General features: G+C 34.1%; 4 protein-coding genes across 5 annotated transcripts; 2 read left to right on the forward strand and 2 right to left on the reverse strand.

Annotated features, from left to right (window-relative positions):
• Nucleotides 1-3,697: 3,697 nt before the first annotated feature.
• Nucleotides 3,698-8,242, reverse strand: LOC144422098 (glucose dehydrogenase [FAD, quinone]-like). Its single transcript, XM_078111907.1, has 8 exons — nucleotides 7,903-8,242; nucleotides 7,304-7,408; nucleotides 7,068-7,192; nucleotides 6,538-6,613; nucleotides 5,908-6,055; nucleotides 4,557-4,665; nucleotides 4,091-4,207; nucleotides 3,698-3,892 (listed from the first exon to the last, which is right to left on the reverse strand). The coding sequence occupies exons 1-8, from the start codon at nucleotides 7,945-7,947 to the stop codon at nucleotides 3,751-3,753; spliced, it is 867 nt and encodes a 288-aa protein (XP_077968033.1). The 5' UTR covers nucleotides 7,948-8,242; the 3' UTR covers nucleotides 3,698-3,750.
• A 403-nt stretch (nucleotides 8,243-8,645) lies between these two features.
• Nucleotides 8,646-11,003, reverse strand: LOC144422109 (oxygen-dependent choline dehydrogenase-like). Its single transcript, XM_078111923.1, has 4 exons — nucleotides 9,966-11,003; nucleotides 9,599-9,659; nucleotides 9,185-9,329; nucleotides 8,646-9,065 (listed from the first exon to the last, which is right to left on the reverse strand). The coding sequence occupies exons 1-4, from the start codon at nucleotides 10,069-10,071 to the stop codon at nucleotides 8,742-8,744; spliced, it is 636 nt and encodes a 211-aa protein (XP_077968049.1). The 5' UTR covers nucleotides 10,072-11,003; the 3' UTR covers nucleotides 8,646-8,741.
• Nucleotides 11,004-11,115: 112 nt separating this feature from the next.
• On the forward strand, nucleotides 11,116-14,771 carry LOC120338003 (uncharacterized). 2 transcript variants are annotated; one of them, XM_078111943.1, is made up of 3 exons: nucleotides 11,116-11,758; nucleotides 11,846-12,103; nucleotides 12,886-14,771. In XM_078111943.1, the coding sequence occupies exons 2-3, from the start codon at nucleotides 11,865-11,867 to the stop codon at nucleotides 13,073-13,075; spliced, it is 429 nt and encodes a 142-aa protein (XP_077968069.1). In that variant the 5' UTR covers nucleotides 11,116-11,758; nucleotides 11,846-11,864; the 3' UTR covers nucleotides 13,076-14,771. The 2 variants fall into 2 exon arrangements, with proteins under 2 accessions (XP_077968069.1, XP_039261857.2); XM_039405923.2 differs by having other exon boundaries at nucleotides 11,850-12,103.
• Nucleotides 14,743-19,065, forward strand: LOC120337985 (amine sulfotransferase-like). Its single transcript, XM_039405899.2, has 7 exons — nucleotides 14,743-14,998; nucleotides 15,263-15,376; nucleotides 15,981-16,090; nucleotides 16,745-16,880; nucleotides 17,646-17,761; nucleotides 18,279-18,435; nucleotides 18,796-19,065. The coding sequence occupies exons 1-7, from the start codon at nucleotides 14,797-14,799 to the stop codon at nucleotides 18,906-18,908; spliced, it is 948 nt and encodes a 315-aa protein (XP_039261833.2). The 5' UTR covers nucleotides 14,743-14,796; the 3' UTR covers nucleotides 18,909-19,065.
• Nucleotides 19,066-19,886: the final 821 nt, after the last annotated feature.

Consider the following 19,886-nt stretch of genomic DNA (forward strand, 5'->3'; position numbering starts at 1 on the left):
TTTTCAATCAAGTGAGTAAAATGCGATTATTATCCTGTCTTGATATCGCGATGATATGCAGTCAATGGGTATTGATGCAGTGTTTTTATGATGGAAGAGATCAATGCTTAAATATATGGGACACAAAAACCAAAATGAAGTAGCCTAGTACATAATAACAAAACGATATATAATACTTGAAATGTAAAAGGAAATCTCGCATCAATTTATACTAATTGTCGAATCATGTTTTTGTTTTTCGAACGCTGGGTTGAAAGTTATGATCAATGGGTGTCTTCGTATAAAATCAAGTGTGGAAATTCTACAGACAGTCCAAACCATCATGGAAAATAATCAAGAGAAGGTAGGCACATTTTGTTTTAGGTTTAAACATCTAATTCTGTATTTAACGTTATATTTAATATACTTTACCAGGTATTTCCGGGAAATAATGACCGAAATACTAAAGTCACAAATATATTTCCCAATCCAGTGCTTTGCCGCTACGTGCGACTCTATCCACAGCGTTGGCATGTGCATTTGAGCAGTAAATTTTCGTTGTTAGAATTTTGTTATTCCAATACTCTATGGCCAACTTTTGATCTTATATTGACTTGTTGTGATGTCATGGGTACTGCTAGATAACCACTAGACTGATATGTCATAAACCCTTGTACCGTAAAGAGAAAAACTTAAGTTTAACACAGCACAACACGAGACAATCGCAGCGGAATCGAGAGAAATAGAGAACCATGCGGACAGGAAGAAGCCCAAGGCAATAGACCTTATTCATTGAAAACCCATCCTACGCGCAAAAAGAAAGGTGATGTAAAAAAAACAATTTTAACATTAGCTCTTATGGGGAATGTGATCACCAGAGCAGAAATTTGCATTTTTTGTAATTTTCTAGGTATCTTTCATTGTGTACGTGAGCAGTTTTGAAGATAGAATATTTTTTACATCTTTTTTGATATTTTTATCATGATAAACATGGTCAAGATTTTTGATAATCGTTCATTGAAATTTTAATGAGCGCGGTGTTTCCGATGACGTCATTCTCACCAGACCACGAGATTCTGCCAACGCGTCGTGCTCTGTGGGATATGCGTTCCAACTGCTTGTGATAACAGAATACTGAATACCGGTACCGGGACCACAACTGGCGTTCAACGAAAGACCTATTTTGGTTTTCATTGGATGTTATATATTTCATGAATTCCATGTAACTATGTACATTTCTGGTACACCTTTCAAAATCCAATGGCCTAACTCAGTTCATATGTTGACACCATGTACCTATCCTAAAATTGGTGATGTTCAGGGCTGGATTTTAGACCATGAGAAACCCCTTCATATTTTGGATCTCGGAATTTTTCTCTAAACAACACCACATTTAATTTCTTAAAATTTAAAAATATGAGTGCATTAAACTTTTCATTCTCCCCATTCATGGGTGTGAATTTTTAATTAAAAGAATAAAAATTTACTTGAGGCAGTTTGCTTTCAATTTCTTTGATCAAACAACCGCTACAGTCATACTTTAACCAATGACAATGTCATTGCTTTAACATAGAAACTTCCAGCAGAATGCGCATAATAATAATTTCCCTTATTATGATGCAAACGACGCAATAATGGCTGTTTACAATGTGGTTGAAACCAGTTGTGTACAGAATTTTCTATTCTGAAATGCTTGATATATATATATACTAAGTATTCAAAAGAATTAAAAACTTCGAAACCGAATTTCGAGGCTCTAGGTTTCAGCCTGCCTGGCCTATTGGTAAATCCAGCCATGGTGATGGTCCCTACAGCAAATTTCTGGCCCTAATCACTCAGCAGATTGAAATAAATGGTTTTCAGCATTTATTAGCAAAGATAGATATTTTAATTAAACATATATTTCAACTTAAAGCCTGTATAATGATATTATAAATATATGTCCCATTATTACTGCAATGTGAGAAGGCTTTCCACACTATCAAGTCTATGAGGTTTTAGCGTCTTCCAATGTCTCAGATGGAAACTTCAGTCTTCATTTCGCATATTCTTTTCATTAATGCCGTTAGCATTTGAAGCTTGACTGATTCCAATGTACCTTTTCCATTGTTGTTTAATGTAATATCCTAAACGCGACTTTAAATTTTTTTCTCACTTCAATCATCACATGTTTGAATACGCGAGCTGTCTTCTACTGATTTGTTATTAATTTACAATTTTTTTATTATAAATTAACTGTCGTACTTGCTAAGTGTCCACTATGTGAAAATCTACAAAAAAAAGCAGTGGTTTAATAATGGACTACATTTTTAACCGAATCCAAAAATGTTCCGTAACTTAGTCAACCCTTCCTCCAAGGAGTTTTTGTTAAATTGTTCAAACATCTTAAGTAACTGTTAATCTTGATAGCGAACATGGGGGGCAGGGGGAGCTGACTGTGATGGTCGTATCGCTCCCCAGTCTATACCGAATAACTGTGTGTTTTGTATACAATTTTTATTGATACAATGCTTGTATTCTGGTTGACAAAATAAATCTCTCACTCGTATTCAGTCATGTTTTTTAACCTAGTTAGGAGACCGGTATTGTACCATAATAGGTTGGAGATATTCATCTTTTTTGTATACCGGTACCGTACAACTTATCCTGCCTATTGGCAGGATGGCCAACATTTTTGTTCGTAGGCCTATTTCAGTATTTACTAAATAATTTAGTTTTCACCTCTTGCAGCCTTGGTACGGTACCAGTAGTTTAAATAACACGTCAGCATGCCTTCAGTAAATGATTGCTAGCTGTACAGGTATAAATGCGTAAAACCAGTAAAAAACGTGATAGAAATGGTATGGGTTATAGATTGTCAATGTTAAACGCTTCCAGTACCGGTACCGTACCCAAAGCGACATTAGCGCTGCATTTGGAGCGCATATCCCACAGAGTACGGCGCGTTGGCAGAATCTCATGGTCTAGTGAGAATGACGTCATCGGAAACACCGCGCTCATTAAAATTTCAATGAACGATTATCAAAAATCTTGACCATGTTTATCATGATAAAAATATCAAAAAAGATGTAAAAAATATTCTATCTTCAAAACTGCTCACGTACACAATGAAAGATACCTAGAAAATTACAAAAAATGCAAATTTCTGCTCTGGTGATCACATTCCCCATAAGAGCTAATGTTAAAAAAAAAATTTTTACATCACTTTTCTTTTTGCGCGTAGAATGGGTTTTTAATGAATAAGGTCTATTATGAGAAAACAATTATGACGTCATAACCTCAAATCTAGTTACGGTTGACAACCGACGAATCGATGAGAATCAATGAAAATGTTTCATGAAACGCTAATTCTCCTAATAATTCTTATTAGAAATAAGATGGCACGCAAAGACGCTTGATTATAGACGCTTGCCATGAATGTTAAACATTTACACCAAGGGTCGACAATTACTTCTCAATCGCGAATCGGAAAGGGATTTCAAACTTTCGTGGCCCAAACCTTCCGTTGGTTACTGGATGCAACAAAATTTACTGGTTTATGCTTCTTTAAACTTCATAGAATAAACTATGATATAATTTATCATACAACCGATCTATTTGAATAAAACAACTTTACTTAACCGATCAATATTGCTTCCATCTCTTCAAACGGCTTTTTACAACTATTGACATTTGGTGCGTTTTGTTATACTGCACTGAGCAACAGAACCAATTGTCGTATGCATCATATTATTTATTTATTATACGTTTCCATCCATGGAAAAATGCATTTCATTCATTTATGTTCCAATCTTGTTTTATCATTTCTGATGCCTTCCGTCCAATCATGTAACAAGGAGCTTGTGTGTTAGATGACGTCACATGGGGCATGACTGATGCATCGGCGACTCTTAGGCCCTCAATATGCCGGACCCTTCAAAACGAAATAAAGAGGTAAATAATGCGGACCGCTGCAATAAAAATACTAACCCATGTAGTAAATAAGGATTCTGTGTTTATTAGAAAATTGTCATAAAATTGTATAGAGACATATACAAGTTCAGTTATGATAACTTTGCCATAGTTTGATTGTAAATAACCAATATATATCGAAAAGAAATGATTGACCTACCTAAGTCTTTCGTCAACAACTGCCATTTCATCGTCTTCTTGTCCTATTTTAGCAGTACAGCATGCGTGTGCTGCATACCCAAAATTTTTCACGTAACATCGATAAAAATCATCGGGCCTTAAAAATAAAATTCCGGTTAGGTTAGTGGTTTAGTGTAATTAGATTTATTAATTGTTTGAAACATGGCACATGGATATCTAATTGTTAAGTCCAGTTTTTCATTCAGTCAGTAGGTATTTGATAAAGAAAGCATGATGAACTTGGATTCAATATTTACTTGCAGTTTGCTGTCACGCTAATGTTTATATTGTTCATCCATCCAATGCAAACCAAGACGGTTTTTGCTTTTTACTGAATCGTCTCCTATAAAATTTTGCCATGCTTTATTTGCTGTTGCATAGATGTAAGTGGATGGATACTTTACAAAACCCTAAAAATCTTCAACAACAGCAGGCGCAGATATTACCTGGGAGGGTTAGTGTAGAGCGATCCATTGCATACTTCAGGTGTTATCAGCCTAAATCCAATTTCTTTCATGACTTTTGTCATTTCGAACTCTTCAAGCTTTCTAAATCCTAGAAAATGAGTTGATAAAAATTGCTTTTATACCTTACCTTTGCAAAATTTTAGATGCTTATTTTAATAGTGGTTTCGCGGGCCGGGTTTATCTGTTTCAAGCCATAATTCTAATTCAAAACGTCCAACAACCTGTCATTCAAAAGTACCGATAGAAAAGTTGGCGCTCCCGAAGTATGTACACCATGATGGCGCACAACCTGAATCCTAACCTGCTACAACTACTATGTTCAGGTTGTGCGCCATCTTGGTGCACATACTTCTGGACGTCGAAAATGTTTAGCCTATTTTATCATAGTTCTAGATTAATTTCTGATTACTGCACTTAAACTATAAACTCCTACGAAGACGAAATGATCATTGAGTTATTAATTCATTCTTAAATTTACGAAACAAAACTAAAAAATAACCAATGGCATGCAAAAACCAGAATATAATATAATGTCCACAACCATGCCTGAAAAAAATCTGAATGAGTGACGATAGTGTCTGGGCGGCTGCTAAAACATCTATTGTTATGTCACTTTTTGCATCTTTTTGATTAGCCACTGTTACAGAAGTCAATGATCAGGAGGAAACATTCATTGGTTCTGGACTGCGTACATGAGAATATCGATGTCGCTTGGAACGGTTAGTTGCACACGAAATACACAAATTGATTGTTTCGTTATTATGTTGTTGTTCTTGTTGGACACGAAATGTACATATGAATCGTTTTTGTTATTATTATGTTGTTTTTCTTGTTAGTATTTTTATTCTCTTTGTCGTAGTAAAGACATCGATTTCCTCATTACCTACCAAACTACGTGCTTTGAAATTTTCAGTGGTGAAAATTCGTATTTTTCGCTAAGAGGCTATTAGTTTTATTATTTCAAATATCTCTTTGAGCTCTATGTGATTCGTTTTTCAACTCAAAGTTTTATGTGGTGACCTCTTCAAAATTGATGAAATTATTTGTAGCGGTTATGAGACCTCTCTCGTGCTACTCCTAGCAGAAGTCGGAAGTTTTTTGACCGTAACTGGGTAAAGTATTGTTATGGAGTAACGCACAATACTGCAGACTTTGGTTTTCGTGGCCATATATTTGAGCATCGTTCTCTTTGTCTCAGCAAGTAGGGGAACGATATTTCACGCCATTGCCACCGGGCAGTACGAACAGTATAAATATTATTCTCGAAGAATAGTTTTATTATTTCAAATAGATAGATATATGAATGTATTGGTTCTCGAATTAAATTTACCTTCTATGTGCATCTTTATATCATCTTCTTCCGACAGATAATTTGGATCAATGATAGGTAGGTCAGTCGGATTCGTCGACTCTAACCGAATTTCACCTTTTGATTTAGGATGCTGAACTGATAGTATCGAATAGGTATAAAACGCATGCTAAAAATAAAAGCAGTTTCAGTATTATTTAAAATATTATAGTTGAAAAGTGGAACTTCATACTCCGTGGAAGCACATATTCACGACGGGCGTTAGAATATTTATCCGAAAGAAAGTTCTGTACATTTTCCTGAAATGTCAGATTCCTGTCTTTTCTTCATATTTATAACAACACAACTAGATATAAGTCTTTCATTGTACAAAATTGTCGTAGTCTAGTTCTTTCAGATGTTGTCAAGATCTCTCGTTTTCTTGAATCGAATACAGCATATGATGATCAATCATGGATCATAAAAATTAAAAACGAGTTTTCAACATCTGCATCTAATAACGCCAACATTATAAATTTATAAACTTGATATTGAACTATATAAAATATTGTATTTGGCTATGTTAATTCTTTTTAATAACGACAAAAAGAGCAGTTTCAATCATCGAAAATCTGAAAACTCTTACATATATATCAATACTAAATTTCTTACGTTTTCTTCTGACTTGAAAACCAAAGGTAATTTTCCTGAGGCAAAAAATGCTTGGATACTAGGGAATGGCCGTTTTCTAAAAAAAAAGTTATGTTATTTTACATATCACAAGTTTTTATTTGTTTAATTTTGGCATATTGGCCCAAACGAAACTTAACTAAAACGCATACAAGTTTAAGTCTCTGCACACAATAAACACATAACAGTAATTTTTGCAAGTTATCGTATCCATCATAGTTTATACATTGTGAATTGTTGAGTTCTTTAATTAATTTGGGTTTTTTGAGATAAAACTTAGTAATGTACTAGGAAATGGTTTCAAAACCTTGTATCTTGAATGCAAAATTATTCTGAGTGTTCTTATTAAAAAGTTATTCATGATCCAAATTATTATGGACCTATTGACTAGTTTAAATTTTATAAAAAATATATAGAAATTGTAGCAATATTTGAATACATTTACAAAGCACATAGTTTCTAAGAAATTCTTTTCAAGTTGCTTTGTAAAATATTTACTGATATTTGCTTACTTGCTGCTTAGAGTTACGTTAGTTCCAAAATATTTAGTCTTATGATGAAGAACGATACTGCCACCCGTGACTGCTGAGTTGTGTCCGGTACCGTTTATGATGTATTCCGTGATAGATTCCGGTGTCTAAACATTAGTCCCAATTCAATTTGTGATATGTGACATTGCTCCTCTCACACAAATATCTAAACTGTAGTTATCATTTCCACAATATCTGCGAAATACTGCTTAACTTACCATATCTGATGTAATCCGGCTGTCGTTTGTGGCGTGATAGACGAAGTGCCCAAAATGATCTTGAAAATTAGCTCCCACGCCTGGCAAATCCCTCACAACGTCTATCTGGAAGTTGAAAACACTGCAGTCTGACATTGAAATGTGTGGCATGGTTTACGATTTTACGGTATGTTTTACCAAAGTCTTGTGTTTACTTTTTGAAGAAATAGTCAAATATTCGTAGTGAAATATTTGTAGATATTTTAGAGCTTAAGAATCTTTCGATATATAAGCTATTGACACAACACGAATCTCGCACATGATTCTATTACTCAGCTATAAAATGTCAAGGTATCAGCCCTATTCTAAAAAAAACAACGGCATTAAGCTTAGAAAAATAAGTCAATAAAAACAATTTATTCAAGCACAAGCTGTCTCGGAGCGACCAAAATCTTTTGTTTCCATGTAACCACTGGGCAAGACTAAGCTTTTGTTCCATGTATATATAAAAGTGGTCCGCTTATTTGCTTGAACAATCTTTCATGAATATTGAAAAATATAGATGTTATATAATACATTTTAATTCTTTTCCCGCAAATGTTATGAAAGTAAGAGTCTACCTCCATCTCTTGAAGATGATTTTTCGGACCGATCCCCGACAACATCAATATTTGTGGAGTTCTCAGTGCACCAGCTGATAAAATGATTTCCTTTCTGGCTTTAACGTTGCATATTTTCCCATCTTTGATGAAACTTACGCCTGTCGCTTTTTGTTTACCGCTTGTCCCAGTAACAAAGTGAATCTTACTCACAAGTGCCTTTGTTACAATGTGCAAACTTTTTTGTCTATAAGCAATATATTTGGATTTTATACTCTGTGACAATAATTTGCAAAATAAGCACAAAATAAGATTCAAGTTTTTAGTCCAAAGCAATTTGCATTCAAATAATTTTACTCTGAAATACAAAACCAGTGTTCTCTTTCAAGAATTAAAATGATTAGATACCTAAAAAATTCAGGTTTGTATCATGTATGTATCAGTGAAATTGTGCGAGTTTTTCACGATCTTACAATTAAGCTGCATTCTGAAAACTTGAAAATTGTGTTCACTCGTTACGAAATTTCGAATTGCGTTGGGTAAAATAAACTACTCCAGTGAAATAAAATCGTGGATACGTAAGTTTTTTGAACGTAACTCAATGTGTCGTAACTCGATGTATATTTTTTATAGGTTCTACACGTTTTACCGTTTTTTATATCCCGATCGCAAAAACGCGTCTGAGGACGATTGTCTTAGTCCCTTGTATCTGGTGCAAATAAGTGGAGATATTCCTTCAATTTCATCAATATAGTCAACTTCCTTTATACCTTTGTATATAAAAAACATAAATACATTTCCGAACTTTCCAACATCAAACTAGCTAACTTTATACATATTATTTGAAGATGAAATCTTAATTAGATACAGCTGCTCATCTGTCTGTTTAATTTTTTTAATACGTCCTCACCGATTTCTCCTGCCGCCGTCTTCAATTTTGCAGTAAAAAGATTTTCGTATGAAATGCTAATATTTAGTAAACCTCCTCTTCCGACTTTTTCTGATATTTTGTCATCGACAGCGTTTTCATTTTTTCTAAAAAATGGTTCGACATCTTTCCAACTCCATCCCTTTGCTCCATGATCTTCCCAAGAATCATAATCATGTGGACTTCCTCTCAAGTAAACCATTGCGTTTATTGATGTTGATCCACCAAGAATTTTTCCTCCAGGATATTTCGCGTTCTAACAAAAGGCAAAAGGCACATCATATTTTTCAATTAGACTACTCAGTAATAGATGCTTGTACAAAGCCTTGTTAGGACTGATTAAAATTTTGTACAAAAAATATCTATCTTGAGTACCTTTCCCATTTCCAGCAATGAATATTTTTGTTTTGCCATGTCGTAGTTCCAATTATAAGAAGATTGTTGCAACTTGCCATATTTGATCGCACTAGGAACTAAAGGATTGTTATAATCTGATTCACCCGCTTCCAATAACAACACCCTGAACACAATAAAGACCATTGATGAACAGAAAGTTATCTAGAACAACAGTCATGGATTCCGTTTTACTCCGTATTTATATTAGATTCTGTAATAGAGCAGGCTGGAATAAAATATTATGCTACATTTAGTATATACATTGTAATCATATGTATGGTACAGGGACACATTGTTTCTTGAAATATTTTTTCCACATTAATGAAACCAATTAAAGTTTCTTTCAATTCCCAATCATAGAGCAACAATGCAATGCTCATAACATATGCTCACGTCATCCCAGTTATGTCTGAGAGTCCTCTTGCAACCACAGCTCCAGATGCACCTGCCCCAACTACAAAAAAAGAGAAGAAAATCTAGTGATTTCAAAGGGGGACTGAGGTATGCATATAGTACTGTGTCTCTTTAAAATTTTGTGCAACTGACAGGGAGTTATTGAAACGAGAAAGTATACATTTTTGAAAAGAGTTATAGCAACAAGTTTGTTTTAAACAGATTCGTATTTTCAACACATTTGTTAGATACAAAATCTCAGAAATCGTTTACACGAATAGTTGAGTGATGATAATAATACAAATCCTCAAGTCCCACCATATATTACTTTCGTACAACCGCTCAGATAAAACCAATGATCACTCACCAACAATAAAATCGTATTCTTCCAATACATCGTTCGTTATCATCGGGTCGTACGACTTCCGTGCTAGTAGAGTCAATAGCAGAGCGACTAGTGTTGACTTGACCATTTTTAATAATTTGCCTAGTATCACAAATAGAGAAACGAAATTGGGGATTTTGATGATTATACCAATAATGTTAATCAATCTATCATCTGTTTATCCTAATAAATTCGAAAATGGAATATATACCCAACATTTAATGATGCCAGACTTATAATGCGAGAATGATGTAGAAAGAATGTAGACAAGTATAGGAATTCTAGAGTCTTGCTGCACTTCTACTGTTCTAGCATTTAATTTGTGCGCGCCTGGACATCATCGCTAGTTTGTCCTTTTCTAACTTTCGTTCAGTATCGTCATGCACTCCTGATCAAATACACACACATATTGCATTGCGCTACAACCTGTTATATAGCGCTTAATTATATGCCTCGGGGTTTGAGGTAGGTTTAAGCCGATATTGAAATGACTTCGATGGGTGTCAGTGTAGAAAATCGTGTTTCCATAAAAAAATCGTAAAGATACGAGACATAAGGTAAATTGATAGGCATTCTGATTTTTCTTAAAATTCTAAAATTTTAGAAACAGCTTGTGCTGTCGCGCCATTTACAAAATTCATTTGTTTGTCTATGTAACTTCGTGGAGTACCAAGAATTCGTGTCAACAAAAGAACATCACAAAAATATAGTATAGTTGAAAACATTCAATTCAAACGTAAAATTCACGGGTAAATAAAGTGTGAGTTACTCTATAGTTGACAAAGAATCAAAATTTTTTTTTCAAAAAACATTGGAAATTTTTCATCCTATATATAGAATTTCAAACAAAAATATCATAAATCAATTATCATTTGTTTGCAGTATAAAATGGCGTATAATATAGCAACGTCCGAGAGAACCCGAGAAAAAGCGACATGCCTCTAACTAAAACATCTCATTCAATATGAATGGATTGAAAACACGCGACAACAAAGCTGCCAGTTACAAATTTAATCATAGTCAAACCAATAATTTTTTGTATGGGAAAAATGATCTCCCAGAAATATATAAGATATCGTTTAATTTGGCCCACATTATATAGTTATTTAAATATTGATGTAATGGAGCAACAACTATACATCAAATGTTTTTCAAGTTAACCCGGACTGTTGTAGCTATTGTTCAAGGGATGGCATCCAACTAATTTCAGATTTAATTTTCTGCTTTGGTAATTCTACATAGTATTTTACGGTTCCCATTCATTTTTGACTAACATTTACCACAAACAGTCATTTATTGAATTTAATTAATACTAACCCAAATCATATTTACAAACTAGCACTATCAATATTGGGTAAAGCAATCAAAAGTGGGGCATCATGTATCGAGATTATAATCTTGAATTGTAGGATGTCATAATGCGAGAAGTAGTATAATACCAAGAAAAAAATGGATAAAAATGATACGAAATATTCGTCATAAACGGCCACATATTCCTCATTGTAAGTATGATTAGTTGCAATTCAAGAGTCCCGCTGCACACTAACACAAATATATGTCTTTAACATAGTTGTAAACTGCTTGTCTGACGAAATCTGATTTAGGTCAGATGAAACGTCACAGAAATATATTTGTGTTAGTGTGCAGCAGGTATCTTGAATTGCATACGGTATTTTATTCCTGCTACAGCATTTTTGCATTATACCCAGGGATCCACTAGCGCAAAAGCATTGAGAAAGGACTGGGAGTTAATTTCGCGCAACATCTACTGATAGGTATATTTGAATTACCCGCTAGATAATAATCTTTGTTGCGTCACAATGATTTGTATTGTACGCTAATTTATTATTATTATTTTGGAGCAAGTAGAAACAAGCTATCATGGATGCCAGTTCGTTATCATCTCACGAAACCACAGTTGGTGAACTCCAAGAGTTTTTTGTTGTTCAAGAGTATGACAGTGCTGGTGGCTGCAAGAGAGGTTTTTATCAGATATTAGATAGATATAACCGACATCACTATTCTGTTACGAGGGAGATTGATTCTGGCAAAACTCCAATCGTGATTCACCTGATAGATAACAAGAATAACGAAGTATTGAGAATGGAACCGAGGCTTAGGTAATTGAAAAATAATATTTAGTAAATAAATTAGAAAATTTCAAAGTGAATACTTTTACTAGACATGACACATGCAAAACATGTCTTTAATCTTAATCACCAATTCAGTTTTTTACTTTAAATCCAGATTTACTGGTATTCTGGAGTACCCTGTGAATTAGAAATCAAATCGATTTTCGATCCGAATTCTCGAATACTTAAATTGATGATATTATGTTTGTTTATTATCACTGATCCTTATATCAGTATACATACGACATTGAACAAGGGAATATTAATGTTGGGCACGAAATGGGCAGACAGATCGTTTTGATATTATGGTGCTACAAAATAGCGCACCTAGTGGTTCCGCGTTCGCGTTCGTTACTATCTAATGGTCAGTCGAAGTTGAGACGCCTACGATTCCGTGCAACAGATATATATTTCCACTTCAGTGTTCTGTACCGGTACTGTGAAAGATCAGATATCCGTACTACTTCGTTTTGACTTTCGGGCCCAAATATTTAGGCATTGCACTCTTGAATTATAACGAATTGAACTCAAAAGGAGAAACGCCCAGCCCCCATTTTTTTCTCATCAAAGTTGACAAAGTATTTCTTACCTAAATGAAGACTTACTCATTTGTGAGTTTGATATTTTCGTTGGCTTTCTTGTGATCAAAATTCCCCCCTTTTCTAGTTTCGATGAACTTTTTTGATAATGAATTTCTTATTTGTTTCCTATTTTTAATGAACTTTATTTCCCTTTCTCGTGAACTTACGTATTGATTTTTTTCTCAATAGGCCTTGCCATGGATTTTGTTGTTGCTTCAAAGACTGCAGTCACAGTATGGAAGTTTCTGCTAACGGTGAGCTACTTGGAGTGATTCGTCAGGGGGTGAACTGCTTTCTGCCAAAGCTATCTGTTGAAAAGTCCGGACAAACATTCTTTATTATTAAGGAACCTGGTTGTCCGTGCTGTTGGGTGCGATGAATTAGTGTTCAACATCTTTCTTTTGGATAATCCTCAACCTGTAGCATGTATTGTAAAACTGTTTGACACATGCATGTCAGAGATACCTATGTTTAAAGTGATATTTCATGGAAAAGATATAGATTTGATTTCAAAATTTCTCATCTTTTCTGCTACATTTCTAATAAGTATTTTGTTTTTCGAAACAGTTGATACGGGAATATAACCTCTTTTATTATTCAGCGGTATCACGTGACGGAAGAGCAAAGGTTAGGGTAGCGATGTATGCAAACTTGTATCGAGAGTTTTCTGTAAAGCTGGCTTAGTTGAATATATTGTACTCGTGCGCAACTCATCTAATAGTTCGTTGACTGGCATCTAAAATTTTCAATTCATTTCTAACTCAAACTGGATAATTACTATTTTTTTTTTATATTTTAAAACGTTGGGGAGGTATTTTTTTTTCGAATCTCACATTTTTGCATCAGGAGCGACGACATTCTACAAAACCTCCTTATATTAACATAAGTTGGACAAGAGCGAATAAAACAGACCGGAAATTGGTGGTAGGACAATAACAAGATTTTACCAAAATGTTACATTCATTAAAAAAGGGTTTCATTTCTTAGCTATAATTCTAAAACTCGAGGTCGATGTTATTATTGATCAAATGAATAATGATTTCGTCAAAAAGTGGGATCGTAATTTCGAATTAATAGTTGGGTACTTAAATGTGTCGATTAGTTCTGTGCCAATTTTATAATCAATTCATATTCAATGAGCTGTTTTAGAGGCATGGCAAATTGCGATTATTACTTTTCTCAGTAATTAGTGTAAAATACAGGATACGCCATAAAAGATCATGACCGATCGATGAAACTTGATCTTGGAAATACAACGTAATCGTTACATTATCAAATGTTTGTTTGGCAAATGCGAGTCAGTCTACTAGAACTTGATGTGTTTTAGAAACTAGGAATCTGGGAGTAATTGCTAGTTGAATAACACAACAGCAAATATAATATTATAATTCAAAATGATAATTTACGTTTTAGAATGCTGAATATTATTATATATAATTTGATTTTTTCTAAGCTGGCTGAAAATAATTGCATAGAATATTTCTCGTGTGTAATTTTATCAAAAAACGATATAATGCGCTTTGCATATATATAATACATATAAATATTTTAGCTCATTTGTAGTTAAATTTATATGTTTTATGTAGCAGTGAGAATTGATCTTGAGGTCAAACACCAACTTTAAAGCTCACCAACATTGAAAACATTACCGGTATAGGCGTGAAGTAAACATTATGAGCATCTTATATTTTGCAGTTCTCGATATGCTTAGATGAATGTCATCTATTGTTCAACAAAAATAGATAAGTTAAGAATAGATTTCAATATTATGTTTTTGTAATGAGCTTCTGACTATCATATATAAAGAAAATGCTAATTCAGCGATAATTGTGGACAAACCCATACAACACCTAAAGCTTATCTAAGAATAGATTTCACTCAGCATGTGTTTCAGTAATCTTGTGAATAAGTTGGTACAAAAGCTCTTGCGGAGAGAGGTATAAACTTCATAGTAAATGTAACATGCGCCTTGCGTGTCAATTTCAGAATGTTTGAGAATCCGTAAAGTAAAATAGCGAGAATCCAATTTCAAAACGTTTGTCGTCATTTTGTGTTTAGTTGCTCACTGTAATATATATAGAACAAAAAAAACATTATAGCATGGAAAATAACGTTGACCTTAACTCAATGCAGCTGATTTTAACGGAACATATGAAGAAGACGTGGATGGGGGCTAAAGGCTTAGAAGATTACAAAGGATATCAATTCATGCCTGGATTTGGTCTTGAAGCCACTAAGTATGCTTACGATGAATGGAAGATTCCTGAAAATTCAGTTTTTATCTCAAGCTTTCCAAAAACAGGTAAAAATTTATTTTTGTTCATTTATTCATTTGAAAAAAAAAAAAAAAAATAAATAAACGGGTTTCGGTTTTACGCATGAAAGAAAGTCCGGTTTGTAATGTATATAACAAAGTGGCAAAAGTATACAGAAATTTAAATGAAATTTTACAATATTATCCTAAATTATCTATTTTTTTACTGAATGCATGGATTTATCACTTTGCGCTCAATTTTTAAAATTGTTTTTAAAGCAATACTTTATCAATTTCGTTCAAATTATTTAGGTACGGCATGGTGTTTGGAAACTGTGAAACAAATATTGTACGGCAGAGATAAACATCTTCTAGATATGTATCGTACTGTTCCGATGCCAATGTTTCTGGTGGAAATGAGTGTTCGTAAGTAAATTTAATTCCATAAATTGAATGCAAGTATCTAAACCACGAATAGCGAGTCAGATCGAGTCATTCTTTGCCAGAGTCTTCAGTCAAGTCCGAATAACTGCAAAGTTCTAAAGCTTTCCATCACTATAATTGTATTGATTTTAAATAAAAGTCAATTTCAATAAAACCACTCATATTTTGAAGAAAAAGAGCTAGCCATACCATATATCATTTTTTGATGGGAAGTGTTCTTTAACTACTGGAATTGCTTTGAAATATTCAGTAGTCTAGGATTGTTGTTGTCGCTAGAAGGCTATTATTATCACTTATTAAAAAAAATTCTGCGGGCTCAATGGGACAATGTTTTTTTTATGCGTGATGTTGTCTTGCGCACCTTGTGGCGATTCCGCGTTCGTGACCTGGTGGTTAGTCGAAGTCGGCAATACTGCGGTACCGGTTCTGTAAAAGATCAGATACCGGTACCGGTACTTATTCATTTTGACTTTTGTGTCCAAATAAATCAACTGTTTTACTAAATGCGGAAAGCAATATCTGCACGTGTGTATACTGTTGCTAAAAAATAAACTTCCAAAAAATTCTTTAAATTATTAACTTTTAGCGGGAAAATTTGATGTGTTCGACAAACTACCTCATTCAACGCAAGTGTTTGCAACTCATTTAACAGAGGAACTTTTCAACTATGAGAAAATGAAGAGATCAAACAGCAAGGTGTGTTGACAGTATGGATATATTTAGTTTTGATCGAAGTTTGAGAAATTGACATGATGTATAACGTAAATATGTATCAATAACGATAACGTTGCCAGTACCGTTCAAATGTCCCTACTTTTATTATATACCGTAAATGTACTGTGTCAACTTAGCTTTACTTAATTTACTGTATCTGGTTTTCTTTATCACTGCACATCAAAACCACTTCACATTATACGCACGTGGGCGGCCACAACCCTATAATTCCCCAAACCTATTTTCGCCAGAAACGCGTATCCAGTATCCAGTATCCAATTGAGGAGGGGATTCACCTGCCCATCGTTGGTCTGATGATTTTTAATTAAAGAATGTTTGTTAAATAATTCAACAGTACCATAGGGTATTCACAATCCGTAAATCAATTCTTTTCGATCAGATATTCGTACCTTGTGTCGCTGTTCGATAACCAGCTTCGGTTCCCAGTGGCTTTCCTTACAATAATTACTGTCTCTCGAGTTTTCAAGAAGTTCAGTACAAGTTCTGGTGAATTTAGAATTAATTGTTGGTTGTGGCAGTATGACGGGTCATATAGGCAAAATATGTAGTGGAATCCAGACTGAAAAATTATTTCAATGTTATATTATGGAATTGCTATACTTTTTACTTTCGCAGATGATATACGTCATACGTAATCCCAAAGACCAAGCCGTTTCCTGGTTGCATTTTTCCAGGAAATTACCACTGCCTGAGGAAACAAAGAAGCAAATGGGAGAAGAGTGGAATGAATTTTTCCATAACTACGTACTTGGTATAAATAAGTTGATTATGAAATTAATGAAATCATTTTCATGCATGGAAAAATGTGAAATTAATGGCACTCTCAACGCAGATTTTACGATGTGGTGCACCAGAGATAGAGTCAACGAACGTACGTTTCACGTTCATGTTCACGTACTATACTTACATTTTACGTACTGTCGCCTGTTGATTTCCGTCTTAATTAAAAGACATGTTGTCAAAAATATCGCGGTTCGGAGTGGTGAGATACTATTTTGGTAACTTAGCTCAACCCACTTCTAGAGCAACCCACGCTTGAATCATATGTGTAGCGAGCTACCCTGGTAGGTCTGAGCATTTCGAATCGAATCGTAAATTTTCGAATCAGTCCAGGCGAAAATTTTAAATCTCCACCAGCTTGTTATTTGTTGTCCGCTAAAGGTCGAGATCATTCTTCCATTTTTTTAAGCAATCTCCCGTCGAAATGTTTTTAAAAGGCATTTCTTTTCTTCCTAGTAAGTTATTGTTGAAACATGTTTCTTATTGTATGTAACTCAGCAAACAGACTGAATGATGACCATTTAAATAAAAACCTTGTGTTTATTCAAATATCTTCCAATTATTCGAGATTCGATTCGCTTCGGAAAAATATTCGAATCGATTGTGAAATCATCAGGTATTAAATGTCCCTAGTATGTCTATGGACAAGAATAACATTGCTGTACGAATGCACTAGTCTAGTGTAGTTATTTAAAATAAAATATTGATAGATTTACATTCAAGATATTCTTTCCAGGAAAACATCCACAATGCAATAAAGAAGGTCAATGGTATCCAGACCACATTAAGGAATGGATGAAATATAAAAAGGATGAAAATTTTCTTGTGGTTGTTTACGAAGATATGAAAATGGTGAATATTTGTGGTAATGTTAAATTTTTTTACGGCTCAAATTTTTTAATTCCTTGGGCAGAATGAACGCCACCATTTCAACTACAATAATGAATTTAACAACAACAATAAAAATTTATCGAAACGTTTATCTACACTTGATTTCTGATAACATAAAAACGCGCGGGTTAATCATATATAATTAAAACTATCATTGAGTTTGAACAAGCCTGAGTGGGTTAAAATAGAGCCAAATGCTGTTTTCAATCATACTATAGAAATTGTCCTTGCGACTTGTGGGCCAAAAGCGGCCCGCGAATAAAGTTTTTCGGCCCTCAAACGACCTGACCTCACTTTTAATGCATAAAAACAAAAAGTTGGTTAGTTATTCTTGTATTATTGATGAGTTTTTTTATGGTATGTTGTGTGTGAGAGTGGTGATCTTCCACCTGTGAAAATATGATTTACAATATTATGTGATGATAATTTAATGTGTTTATGTGTTTTTAGTTGAATTAATATCTGAAACTAATTCCAGAATTTTCAAAATGAGATTCGTCGAATCGCGAATTTCTTAGCTGTAGATCTCAGCGACAATAACGTCGCTAATGTTGCTGAAGTATGTTCTATCAAATCGATGAAGGAACATGCAGATGTTGAAAAATCTGGATTTTTGAAGATGAATGTCCGAAAAGGTATGATTATGCCGGTTCGGTAATGCAGAGGAGAATTTTTGATCCAATGCGCATGACGTTCTAGCAATAATACCTACTTATAGTTGATTGATTCCTGAATATTTTGGTCGAACAAATCAAACCAACAAGTCGTATTGACTGATGCATTCAAATTCTGACTCTTGCAAGAGACAAATATGAGACTATTCGAATACAAACAAATTTTAATTTTTCCATCTCTTTGTAGTAAGTATACGAAGGAAAGAATTATTCTTAAACACTGGCAAGCTGCTACATTTATGGGGTCATAGGCTGGTAGTTGGACGCAAACCTGATTTATTAGTTTGTCACCATGGACCGACATCTTATATCTTTTTTTAGGAGAGATCGGTGGGTGGAAAAATCAGTTCACGGTGGCGCAATCTGAACTAATGGATAAGCTGATAAAAGAACAACTAGGCGACACTGGCATCGAATTCACATATGAAATGTAATCGTTTGGGAATACAGTGATGACGACTAGAGCAAATGGACTGAGAACATATTTATTGTTGTTTTATTAACTTTCAAGACATCGGAGTGTTTTTACTAAGTCTCGTTTTTTACATTCCAAAAATAAATTATTCGGTGAGCAAGCATATTCAAAAAGACTCAAGTTTTAATGGAAAGGGGATAGGAACGTCATAAAAGTCAACACAGAAAAAATATCTTACGATTTACTGACCACAGAATAAAAATTTGTGAATCCAGTCACCTGTGTTACTTTGGATTAATGAAAAAATCTGGAAGTCAAAGAAAGTAATTTTGGTTAATAGCACAAATTCCATCTACAAGAAACGAAAATCGATCGATCTCTTTGCGATCTAGATACCGTCAATTGCTATGTCATAATCACAGTTTAAGCACGTGTTTATCGTAACAATCCAATTATATCGGTATTTAGAAAGGCAGAAATTTAGTTAAAAGTCATATAAGAAAGCTTAGAGAAGTTGTAAGAAATGTTTCCTCATTTTAATTATGGGCACTAGGCTGTGTTCCAGAAAAGTGTTTCGTAATATCTATTTTCGCAATCATGCCAGTTCCGCGATAATCATTCAATCTTATAAGCGTAGTACATTCGTTTTCAGCTAAATGGAGTGATTATTATCCAAAATTTGATTCTGATTTGATTTGATTCTAATGATTCTGATTGTTATTCATTTACATATGCTTTCCTTGATTATGGCTCGTCACGTTCATTTTGCACCACTGATCTTGCTAAGAGATTAGGCCTTCAAGGTGAAACTGAGGAGTGTACTATTCACACTGCCAGTGGTTCAAAGCCTCACTCAGGAAAGAGAGTATCTCTCACTATTACTGGTATTAATGAGCCTAACGAAATATGTGTAAATAATATTTTAACTTTTGATGGTATTCCTGATTTACGTGACTCTATCCCACATCAGGAAGTAGTGGAACAGTATCCACACTTA

This window comes from Styela clava, chromosome 1 (genome assembly GCF_964204865.1).
Source record: "Styela clava chromosome 1, kaStyClav1.hap1.2, whole genome shotgun sequence".
NCBI lineage: Eukaryota > Metazoa > Chordata > Ascidiacea > Stolidobranchia > Styelidae > Styela > Styela clava.